Genomic DNA, 11,352 nt, shown 5'->3' on the forward strand with positions numbered 1-11,352 from the left:
CAGCCGTGCGGGCGCCGCGGCTTCGAGCCCCGCTGCGGCGGAGCCGGTACCGGGAGGTTTAAAGGGACCGCAGCCCCGGGGATGCTCCAGCAACTACGGAGCCCCGGTGAAAGGGTTTCCCCGTATCGTATGACCCCGCCTCCCGTTGCACGCATCCCTCCAGCCCCGCCTGTTTGACGCCACTTCCTGCGGGAGGTGTCGGGGAGCGGAGTTCCCGCTGGTGCCGCCGGTACCGGGAGGAACCGAACCGGTCATGGTGGTGCTGCGGGGCGGAGCGGGGGCGGAGGAGCCCTACCCGTGAGTGCTGACCCCGGGGAGGGGAGGGAGGGCTGCTCCCGGGGGGTCCCGGGAGAGCTTTGACCCCGGAGCGCCCGGACCGGCGGGAGCTGTCATTAGGATAATGGGGCTAATTAGCGATTACCCGGGTCGAGGTCACGGGTGTGCGTTGGGGACAGGAGGGCGGCCGAGGGTCCCCCCGGGGTCTCGGGGTGGCGACCAAGGGGCTGTGGCTACTGCTCTCAAGGCACGGTAGCCAAGGGTCTGGGGCTGTGGCTACTGCTCTCAAGCCATGGTAGCCAAGGGTCTGGGGTTGTGGCTACTGCTCTCAAGCCATGGTAGCCAAGGGTCTGGGGCTGTGGCTACTGCTCTCAAGCCATGGTAGCCAAGGGTCTGGGGTTGTGGCCACTACTCTCAAGCCATGGTAGCCAAGGGTCTGGGGTTGTGGCCACTGCTCTCAAGCCATGGTAGCCAAGGGTCTGGGGTTGTGGCCACTGTTCTCAAGCCATGGTAGCCAAGGGTCTGGGGCTGTGGCTACTGCTCTCAGGCCATGATAGCCAAGGGTCTTGGGTTGTGGCCACTGCTCTCAAGCCATGGTAGCCAAGGGTCTGGGGTTGTGGCCACTGCTCTCAAGCCATGGTAGCCAAGGGTCTGGGGCTGTGGCCACTGCTCCCAGGCCGGGGTAGCCGAGGGCCGTGCCGCAGCTGTCCCCTCTGGCTTTGGGGCTCTGCTTTGGCACTGGGGCCGCGTCCCCGTTTGCTGAACACTAAATAACAGGAACTGGTTTCAAATCCCCTCAAAGGAGATGAGCGGCTTCTTGTTTCTTACCTGCAAATAAGAAGTGGAGCACAAGCCGCTAAACTTTCTGGGCAGTGGCCCTGGAGCTGCTGGGCTCCTTTACTGGGAGTCACTGGGGCTCCGCTTTTGGGAATGAGCGATACTGGGAACCTGACTCCCCTTTACTGGGAGTCGGTGTTGGCTGTGGTTACCAGGAACAAGCTATACTGGGAACCAACTCCCCTTTACTGGGATTCAATATTGGTTCTGGTCCCCAAGAATAAGCGATACTGGGACCCAACTCCCCTTTACTGGGATTCAGTGTCTGTTTTGGTCCCAGGAATAAGCGATACTGGGACCCTACTCCCCTTTACTGGGATTCAGTATTGCTTCTGGTGCCCAGGAATAAGTGATACTGGGACCCTACTCCCCTTTACTGGGAGTCAGTGGTGACTCTGGTCCCTGGGAATAAGCGATACTGGGACTCTGACGCTGCTTTACTGGGATTCAGTATTGGTTCTGGTCCCCAGGAATAAGCGATACTGGGAACCTGACTGCGCTTTACTGGGATTCAATGTCTGTTCTGGTCCCTGGGAATAAGTGATACTGGGACCCTGACTCCCCTTTACTGGGAGTCAGTGTTGACTCTGGTGCCCAGGAATAAGCGATACTGGGACCCTAATCCCCTTTACTGGGAGTCAAGGTTGACTCTGGTCCCCGGGAATAAGCGATACTGGGACCCTGACTGCTCTTTACTGGGATTCAATATTGGTTCTGGTCCCCAGGAATAAGCGATACTGTCTCCTCTTTACTGGGATTCAGTGTCTGTTCTGGTCCCTGGGAATAAGTGGTACTGGGACCCTACTCCCCTTTACTGGGATTCAATATTGGTTCTGGTCTCTGGGAATAAGCAGTACTGGGAATCTGACTGCCCTTTACTGGGATTCAGTACTGGTTCTGGTCACCAGGAATAAGTGATACTGGGATCCCAACTCCCCTTTACTGGGATTCAGTACTGGTTCTGGTCACCAGGAATAAGTGATACTGGGAACCTGTCTCCTCTTTACTGGGATTCAATATTGGTTCTGGTCGCTGGGACTGGGACTTTGCTCCCTGGAGGTGACGGTGGCCGTGGGTGGCAGAGGAAGGGATCCGAGGCTGAAGGCACCAGTAAAGCACCGAAAGCGGAGCTCACCCGACACAGGCTGCGTGCCTGACGCCGTTACAGCCCCGCTCTGCTGGCGCCGGCCGAAGGTCACCGTCACCTGTGGATGGCCCGGGCTGGAAATGAATCCTGCAGCTCTGTAAAGCACTGGCACGCACAGGCGGCAGTGCCGGACGGCGACGTGGCAACGCAGGGCACCGAGGCAGAGTGCCAAACTCGCACCGGACAAACAGCCCTGGAGGCTTTGGGAGCAAGAGATGTGCGGCTCTGCAGATGGGGACCTGGGCTCAGGGGGTCCCGGCAGCGCTGGGGCTGCTCCCACCCTGGTGACACTTGCACAGCTACTTTTACCATCTTTCCGCCTCTGGCAGAGGTTGGAGGGTGAGCCCTCGCTGCCGTCCTCCTGCCCGGAGTTAGGGCTATGAAAAGAGGGTAAATATTGACTGAGTGTTGCCTTGGATTCCTTCTCTTCAGAGCTGAAAGGAGCTCCAGGAAAGCTGGGGAGGGGCTCTGGATCAGGGAGTGCAAGAGCAGGATGAGAGGGAAGGGTTTGGAGCTGAAAGAGGGGGAGATTGGGATGAGAGCTTGGGAAGAAATGTTTTGCTGTGAGGGTGGGGAGACCCTGGAACAGGTTGGCTGCTCCATCCCTGGAGGGGTTCCAGGCCAGGTTGGATGGGGCTTGGAGCCCCTGATCCAGCGGGAGGTGTCCCTGCCCATGGCAGGGGGTGGAACTGCATCATCTTTAAGGTCCCTTCCAACCCAAACCATTCCATGATCCCACAATTCCTGCACTGCATCCACCCTGGGGCTGTGCCCCTGAGCCATCCCAGCTCCTGGCAGTGCCAGGCTTGCAGCTGCCCAGCTCTGTGTATTCCAAGCTCAGAACTGAGGATCTTGGTAAGGCGACTCTTGCTATTATTTTCTTTTTAGCTGCCTTTGTATCAAAACTTGATCCTCAAGCCCTGGTCGCTCTCTGTTTGCAGCTTGGATTACAGCTCCCCACCCCATCTGTTATCATCACCAGGGATACCTACATCCCTTTTATATTCCTCCCAATGCCACCTCTGCTGTTTTCTCGCCAGCTGGGGGGGGCAGAGCTTGTTTTTCTGCGCCCTCCCAGCAGCAAAGACTCTGTCCTCTGCCTCTGTCTCGGGGAAGGGAGTGAAAAAAAATAATCAAGGCTTTGGCACGGGTAAGCAGCTGGCGGCCGTCCCGGGTTGTAATCGGGTGGCACAGCCTGCCGTGCCGTGGCTGCTGAGGACGGCTGTGCCAGCACCGGATTGCGGCGCTGGGTCTCCTCCGAGCGCTGGGAAGGAGGGGACGCAGTGGGGACAGAGAGGTTTGAGCGTGGTAGGAAGGAGGGCAACTCCTGGAGGATGGCGGTTTCTTTCGGTGGTGGTGGTGGTGGTTTCCTTTGCTCTCCTTCGGCTGCGCTGAAGGGAACCTGCGGAAACCGTGATGCAAAGACTTTGGTGAACAACTGAAAAGAAAGCGAAACTTCCTGACTTTGGGGAGATTGAGTGAAGTTCAGCATCCAAGCGGTTGTGTCCAATGCCCGGCGAGCTTCTTGCTCATCCCTTGGTTTAGTTTACTCACAGAATCATTCCATTCCTGTGTCTAAGTGCACCTCGACCCAATTCCATGCCGCTGACCATGGAATTAGAATTATAGAATGGTTTGAGTTGAGAGGGAAGTTAAAGCCCATCCAGTCCCACCCCCTGCCATGGGCAGGGACACCTCCCGCTGGATCAGGGGCTCCAAAGCCCCATCCAACGTGGACTTGGACACCTCCAGGGATGGGGCAGCCACCACTGCTCTGGGCAACCTGGGCCAGGGCCTCCCCACCCTCACAGCAAAACATTTCTTTCCAAGATCTCATCTCAATCTCCCCTCTTCCAGCTCAAAACCGTCCCCCCCTCGCCCTATCCCTGCACTCCCTGATCCAGAGCCCCTCCCCAGCTTTCCTGGAGCCCCTTTCAGCCCTGAAGGTCTCCCCAGAGCCTTGTCCTCTCCAGGCTGAACAACCCCAACTCTCTCAGCCTGTCCTCCTGCAGGAGGTTCTCCAGCCCTCGGATCATCTTTCTGATCCTTGGAGTGAGCCGGGGCTCCATGGGGTGCCGTGAGGCTCTTCACTTTGACCCGAGAAGGAGGATGCGGTGCCTTCTGCACCAACGCTGATGCTCTGCCTTCCTCACCGTGGGCTCCCCCTGTGTCCTTGCGCGGCTGAAGCTGCCCCAGGGAGGTCGGAGGATTCAGTCCCGCGTGCTTTGTGTCCCTGCAGGAGGATCGAGGACTGCCTGCCGCCGCTGGAGGACTCTCCATCCAAGAGGTTCTCCCCCTCCAAGCGAAAGCAGTATTATATCAACAAAGCCATCCGCAACTCGGACCTCATCCCCAAGGCCAAGGGCCGCAAGAGCCTGCAGAGGCTGGAGAACAGTAAGGATCCAGGGCAGATTCCAAGCGTGGACTCTTCCCAGGCTGAGTCTTGTCTCTGGGGCATTGCCGCTGCCCCTAAACCCTTTGCTGCCCGGCAGGTTGGTGGGTTCTGGGGTACAGGGGCTCTCTGAGGGCACTACCGTCCTTCTCAAGGGCTTTGCTCGTTCCTCCTAGCTCGCTACCTGATGACGCTTCTGGAGCGAGATGAGTGCGGGAGCGACGAGGGAGAGCTCGCCCACTCCGCCACCCCGAGCATCTTCACCGAAGCCTGCAACAATGAGAGCTACGTGGAGGTAGGTGCAGCCTTGCTGGGGATGTCAACACTTGGTGTCCACACCTTCTTCCCTCTGCTTCCCTGGCGCGGATTGCTGTGCTCCGGCTCCTGCCCAGCGTCAGGGTTGAGGCTGGGAGGTCATATCCTGGGGCTCCTGCAGCCTGTGGGATGGGGGTCCTCCAGGTAGATCTTTTTGTGGAGGATACACACAAATTTGCGGTGAAAGGGCCGGATCCTGCTCAGAGCCTGACCAGGAGAGCTTGATGGAGCGGTGCTGAGTGCCCAGCACGCAGCGTTGTATCTGCAGAGTGAGTGATGCTGGGCGAGCTGCAGTGCTTCCTCCGAAACAGCACAGGAAGGACATGGAGCTGTTGGAGCGAGGCCAGAGGAGGCCACGGAGATGATCCGAGGGCTGGAGAACCTCCTGTAGGAGGAGAGGCTGAGAGAGTTGGGGTTGTTCAGCCTGGAGAAGAGAAGGCTGTGGGGAGACCTTAGAGCAGCTTCCAGTGCTGAAAGGGGCTCCAGGAAAGCTGGGGAGGGGCTCTGGATCAGGGAGGGCAGGGAGAGGATGAGGAGGAACGGATTTCAGCTGAAAGAGGGGAGATTGAGATGAGATCTTAGGGAGAAATGTTTTGCTGTGAGGGTGAGGAGGCCCTGGCCCAGGTTGCCCAGAGCAGTGGTGGCTGCCCCATCCCTGGAGGGGTTCCAGGCCAGGTTGGATGGGGCTTGGAGCCCCTGATCCAGTGGGAGGTGTCCCTGCCCATGGCCAGGGGTGGAACTGGATGGGCTTGGAGGTCTTTTCCAACCCAAACCATTCTTTGAAACAGGCCCCTTGCCCAACCCCGTGTTGCTTCACGCTGCTCAGCCGGTGTTGCGATACCGGCTCTGTAACCGGGGGTTTTGAAACCCATCTCCTCTCGCGTGTGAGGCTCAGGGCTTTGGCTGCAGAGCGATCTGCACCACTTATGGCTCTGCAGAGCTCCTGTCTCGCTCCAGGCTTGGGGTGCCTGATGTAGCTCTGGATTTGAGGCTGGATTGCACGGGCGGGCAGTTGTGTCAGCACTTGGACTCCCAGTAAACATTAACAAACCATCTTTGGATGTTGACTCTTGAGTGTTAAATCTTCATCTCTTCCCCGAGCAGTTGCTACGAGCTTTAATGGACAATCAGAAGCTGCAGAGACAAGGAGAAAGTTCTTCGTTGTTATGCTCTGCCTTGGTGGTGGTTGGGGCAGCATCACAGCTGCAGGGTTCTTCCCAGCCCAGTTCCTTCTCCGAGCCGCGGTTCCTGCTCTGCTTGGCCTGTCCTTGGGTCAGAGGAGGCTCCTGGGGGGCCAGGTTGGGCTCTGAGGGTGGTTTCCCACCACCAGCTGCTCCCCAGAGACCTTTGCATTGGAGCTCGTGGGTTGTGTTGCCAGATCTGGAATGACTTCATGAACCGCTCAGGAGAAGAGCAAGAGCGAGTCCTGCTCTACCTGGAGGAGGAGGCCAGGAAGAAGCACAAGAGGAAGCCCATCAAAAACGAAGACAAGTGGAAAGGTGCTGGGAGGGGACGATGGGTGGAGAGAACCTCTCCTTTCCTCCCTTGCATGTATTTTGGGAAGGGAGCTCTTCCCCGAGGGCCAAGTCCTGCTGCCTGTGCCACCTGCTCGTGCCAAGCCCAAGGAATGACGGAGCCGAGCCTTCGGGTGCCACAGTGGAGAAGGATTTATGCCCAACAATGCCCCTGTGGAGCCGGGAGGGTTTGCGGGAATGGCTGTGGCGATGCTTAGGGACATGGTTTAAGGGAGTGTCAGGAATGGTTGGACGCTGATCCAGTGGGTCCTTTCCAACCCGGTGATTCTATGATGGATGTGCCCCAATTGCAAATCTCAGCGGTCTCCAAATGCTCCTCTGCGGGAGAGGATGTTGCTGGGCTGGGGGTGACTTTGAGCAGATCTAAAGGATGGAGGTGGCAGCTGGGTTCCTCTGGGGTGGTCAGGGGGGCGTTGGGCTCCTTCCGAGAGGTGATGTGGTGACCAGAGCTGTCCTTTGGGTGCTGGGGATTCAAGCCACGTCCAATTCCCTTCCATCTTCTCTCTGCTGGCTCCAGAGCACCCTGCCTACACGCCCAAGGAGTGCTTCCAGCGCATCAGCCGCCGCCTTCGCTCCACCCTGAAGCGGGGTCGGATCCCCATGGTGAGCCGGGGGCTGCTGGGGGTGGCAGGGCTGGAGCACGCAGGGCTGCGGTTTCATCCGGAGCCGTATCCTCAGCACCATCCCCTGCCCTTGAACGTGGGCTCTGAGCCCGATGAGCGCCGGCTTTCAGCTGAGCTCTTGGGGAACGCGCTCCGCTTCTCATATGACCTACGCGGTGGTGGCTGATTGCAAACAGACATTCAGCTCCCCGCGCAGATGGGTTTTCCCGGCTCCGTTTGGATTTTTCTGGTAGTTACAGGACCCTTTGAGGCGGCTGTTTCCCAGGCTTTGCTCAGTGAGCAGCGGGTGGCGGGGGGGAAATCCAGCGTGTTTGCCCCCAGGGGCAGCGGTGGAGCGTTTGGGGTCTCGGAATGGTCCTCACCAGGATGTTTGGAGAAACTCAACTGCATTTGGAAAGGGGTCAGACTGTATAAACCACTGAACAGACAACTGAGCCGGAATGGAGAGGCAAAAGTAGCCCTGGGGAGCAGAGTTGCCTGCCCAGCCCTTGCTCTCTTGGGCTCCGCGGCTCCCTCCTCTCAGCAGTGCTATTTTCCTGCTTTGTTTTCCTTGCTCTAATTAATTAGAGTCTCTACAAATCAGCCTCGGCTCCTCTTGCCCCCGACTTCTGCTCGATTTGTTCTCGTCTCTGGGGTCACGGTGCTGCAGAGCTCTGCATCCGCGCTCATCTTTGCCTGTTGGGAGAAAAGGAGACGCGAGGCACGAGGCTTTCCTGGCTCCTGCCGCTCTGAACATGAGCCACGATGCCAAGCCTTGGCACACACAGGACGGAGCTGGCAGGGGATGGATTCTTCCCTGCCTCAGGGGCTGAAGAAGGGAGTTGTTTCCTTTCTTTGTGCCTTCCCTCCGTCTTGCATCCAGATGGTTTCCTTGGCAGCGACTCCTTGGAGGCCACGTCCTTCTGGGCTTTGCGGCCGTGGTCGCAAAGTGTCTGTGGCTCTGCCTGGTCCCTGGCTGGGGCAGCGGCTCCTCAAAGGCAAAATGTGGGGGCTGCGAGGGGTGCAGAGCTTTATCGGGGCTTGGCCCATGTTGGGGTACACCTGGTGAGCACCGTACCCCGCTCTTGGCTGCAGGGTTTGAGCAGAATCCGGCCATACTCTCTACAACTGCCTGAAAGGAGGTTGTGGAGAGGAGGGAGCTGGGCTCTTCTCCCAAGGGACAGAGGACAGGACAAGGGGGAATGGCCTGAAGATCCACCAGGGGAGGGTCAGGTTGGATATCAGAAAAAAATTCTTCATGGAAAGAGTCATTGGGCACTGGAACAGCTGCCCAGGGAGGGGGTCGAGTCGCCTTCCCTGGAGGTGTTTAAGGAACGGGTGGATGAAGTGCTGAGGGACATGGTTTAGGGAGTGTTAGGAATGGTTGGACTCGATGATCCAATGGGTCCTTTCCAACCTGGTGATTCTGTGATTCCATGACAGCCCCTGTCTCTCCTTGCAGGGGACGCTGGAAGGGCTGGAGGAGGAGCTGCTGGGCTTCTTCTCCGTCACCCCTCACTCCGTCTACACCGCGCTGATGGATAACAGGTATTTCCTCAGCTCGGGCTGTGCGGGGATCCCCGCATCCCATGGAGCGGAGTTGGGGTCCTGAGCTGTGCAACCCCACGCGCAAGGGTTCTGTCCCTGCACCCTAGAGCTGCCCCGCGTGGCTCTGGGAGCAAAGGAGACCTCTTGGCGAGGCTCAGGTCTCCAACTTGGGACACTCCACCGGACTGGTCCCTGCGGAGCCTCCGGGGGATCCCTGCACAGGGGACTTGTGGCACTTTGTGCTCCTCATCTCTGATCCATGGGTCCGTGGAGGAACGAGGGCAGGACAACACGAGGGAGATGTTGGTCTGGGATGCGTCAGCTCTAACTCCGTGCCCCATCTCCCCCAGCTTTGAGCGACTCCTGCTCCACGCGCTCTGCCAGTACATGGACCTCGTCTCTGCCAGTAAGAGCCTCGTGGTTGGTTGGTTGGTTGTGTTGTTGTTGTTCTCCTCATCGCTATCTCCGCTCTCCAGCTCGGCTTCTTCCTCCCTTCCTCCTCCCAACCCCACCTTGCGCTGTGGTTCACAGATAACCCTTCTCTCCTGCCTCCACCGGGAACCTCGGCTGCGGTTGCACCGCTTTGCCGGCGTTGGTGGCGACGTTGAGGGCTGAAACCTTTTCCCAGCGGTGCTGCCATTTCTCCTCTTGGTCCTGGCTTTGGATGGATGGTCCAAAGTTGGCGACGTTCCCTCTCCTGCGGTTGCTGCCGTTCTTCCACAAAGAGCGGCCGTGCCCTTGGGTTTCCCGGGAAAGTCTTGTTGCCAAGGCAGGGGAGGAGAGCTGCTGAGCGTTTCATTAGCAGCTTCTTGCGGAGAACAGTGGGAGAGCGCTAATGATGTGAACCGGAGCCTGTGGTGCCGGCAGGGATGCGTGGAGAGGGACGGGAGGGACAGTTGTCACCTTTGCAGAGCACTTGTGGGACCTGTGCTTGCTACCAAGCTGGAATGGGACCACCACATTTGTGGCCCGTGGGGTCCTGGATCATTTTTTTTTTTTGCGGAGGACAGGGGGATGGTAACCTCTTCCCTCTCCCTCCCCTTCAGGTTCAGACATCGAAGGGAAACGTCAAATGAAAGTGAGCAACAAACACCGCGTCTTCCTGCGCCCCGAGCTCCTGCTCTCAGACTACCTGGAGCAGATGAGCTGATGCTCTGAGGGACGCCCTACGCTGACCTCTGTGTGCTGAAGGCTTCCATCATCCGCTCCTGGTTTTTCCCACCCTGTTGGCCCTCGGGATCCAGCCCGTTCGCCTGCTTCTCCGCTTGCCCGAGCTGAGGGCAGCGTGGACCTCCTCCTCCTCAAAGGGCTCATCCTTTCCTCTCCTCCAGGATGGGTGATGGAGCCGAGCCTTCGGGATGCGGGAATTCACGCCTGCGTTGGCAGATAGCGCCCAGAGGCGTGGGGCCAAGCAGGTGCCTATCATCTGCCTCGCTCTCCCCACCCCTGTTCTCCGATTTGCTTCCCAACCGGAATTCTGCTCTCCGTGGAACTATTTGTGTGTCTATTTATAACCCAGGTGCTTTTCAGAATCATCGGGGTTGGGCCAAACCCGCTGATGGGGTGATGTGGGTTTTTTTTGTCCAGATTTTTCGGCGCTGATGCAGCTCCTCGCGGCCGCTGAGCAAACGCTGAGCGAGCGGAAGAGCCTCGGGGTTGTTGTATTCCTCGGGAGCACCCACAGTTCCGTGCCCGGGATGGGGTGTTGGGGCTCAGCTCCTTCCAGGGTGGGTTATAGGGAGCTCCTGGGTGTTTTGGTGCCCTCGCAGCCTGTGTTAGGGCTGGTTTTAATTGTAATATATCTTGGTTTTTAATTGTGAGTGTGAGTGTGAGTGTGTGCTGGAGGGGTGCAGCCTGCGTGCCACTGGGGCACAGAATGGGTGTCCCCATGTGTCCCTGTGCGTCCAGGGGTTCACCACAGTGGGGGACCCTGCTCTGGGAACCCCCAGAGGGGGCAGAGCCCCTCATCCTTTGTCATCTGCTGGGGTCTTTGTGGCTCTGCACCCCATCCTTTGTCACCTGCTGGGGTCTTTGTGGCTCTGCACCCCCATGCCTTGTCACCTCCTGGGGGGTCTTTGCTGCTCTACCATGATGCCATTGACCGAGGAGGGTCCCCCAGGGCTGTCTCCTGGAGGGTGTGGGGGGGAGCCCCCCGCCCCCTTAAGCCACTTTTGTGACTGGGGAACAATAAACTGCGGTGCTCCCAGGCTTTGACTCTGTCTTTGTGTGGGGAAGGGGTGCTGGGAGGGAGTGGGGAAGTCATGGGAGGGGGGAGGAAAGGGGGGCAGATACCCAAAATAGGGAACACTAAGGAATCAGGGGGGTCTGCCTCACCCTGGGCAGGGGGTCCCTGACCCCCATCCTCCCTGGGGCACCTTCTCCCCCTCCAGGGTGCCCTTCCATGGGCTGGGGGGGGTAGTTTTGGGGGTGCCCTCTCCTTCCCTGCACCCTGTAGGGCTGCTGGTGGCCCCCAGGGCTCCCCAAGCCCTGGCTCAGGGGTAGACCTGGCCCCCCCTTAGGTCTCGGGGTGCCCCGGGCACCAAAGGGTGGGAAAAAGAGGGTCCTCCTTGAGCACGGTGAGGAAAAAATATGGAACGCTTCACGAATTTGCGTGTCATCCTTGCGCAGGGGCCATGCTAATCTTCTCTGTATCGTTCCAATTTTAGTATATGTGCTGCCGAAGCGAGCACGTTACCTGCT

General features: G+C 58.7%; 1 protein-coding gene and 1 non-coding gene across 5 annotated transcripts; one reads left to right on the plus strand and one right to left on the minus strand.

Annotated features, from left to right (window-relative positions):
* R3HDM4 (R3H domain containing 4) lies at positions 1 to 10,852 on the plus strand. Of its 4 annotated transcripts, none has more exons than XM_054050441.1 (8): positions 1 to 297; positions 4,500 to 4,654; positions 4,829 to 4,947; positions 6,346 to 6,466; positions 7,020 to 7,105; positions 8,567 to 8,652; positions 9,003 to 9,084; positions 9,699 to 10,852. In XM_054050441.1, the coding sequence occupies exons 1-8, from the start codon at positions 254 to 256 to the stop codon at positions 9,726 to 9,728; spliced, it is 723 nt and encodes a 240-aa protein (XP_053906416.1). In that variant the 5' UTR covers positions 1 to 253; the 3' UTR covers positions 9,729 to 10,852. The 4 variants fall into 4 exon arrangements, with proteins under 4 accessions (XP_053906416.1, XP_053906414.1, XP_053906417.1 ...); XM_054050439.1 differs by having other exon boundaries at positions 9,003 to 9,080; XM_054050440.1 differs by having other exon boundaries at positions 6 to 297; positions 9,003 to 9,058; positions 9,699 to 10,851.
* A 383-nt stretch (positions 10,853 to 11,235) lies between these two features.
* LOC128849303 (U6 spliceosomal RNA) lies at positions 11,236 to 11,342 on the minus strand. Its single transcript, XR_008447314.1, has one exon. It is a non-coding gene; the product is annotated as a U6 spliceosomal RNA (small nuclear RNA).
* Between the last annotated feature and the right edge of the window lie 10 nt (positions 11,343 to 11,352).

This window comes from Cuculus canorus, chromosome 27 (genome assembly GCF_017976375.1).
Source record: "Cuculus canorus isolate bCucCan1 chromosome 27, bCucCan1.pri, whole genome shotgun sequence".
Taxonomy (NCBI): domain Eukaryota; kingdom Metazoa; phylum Chordata; class Aves; order Cuculiformes; family Cuculidae; genus Cuculus; species Cuculus canorus.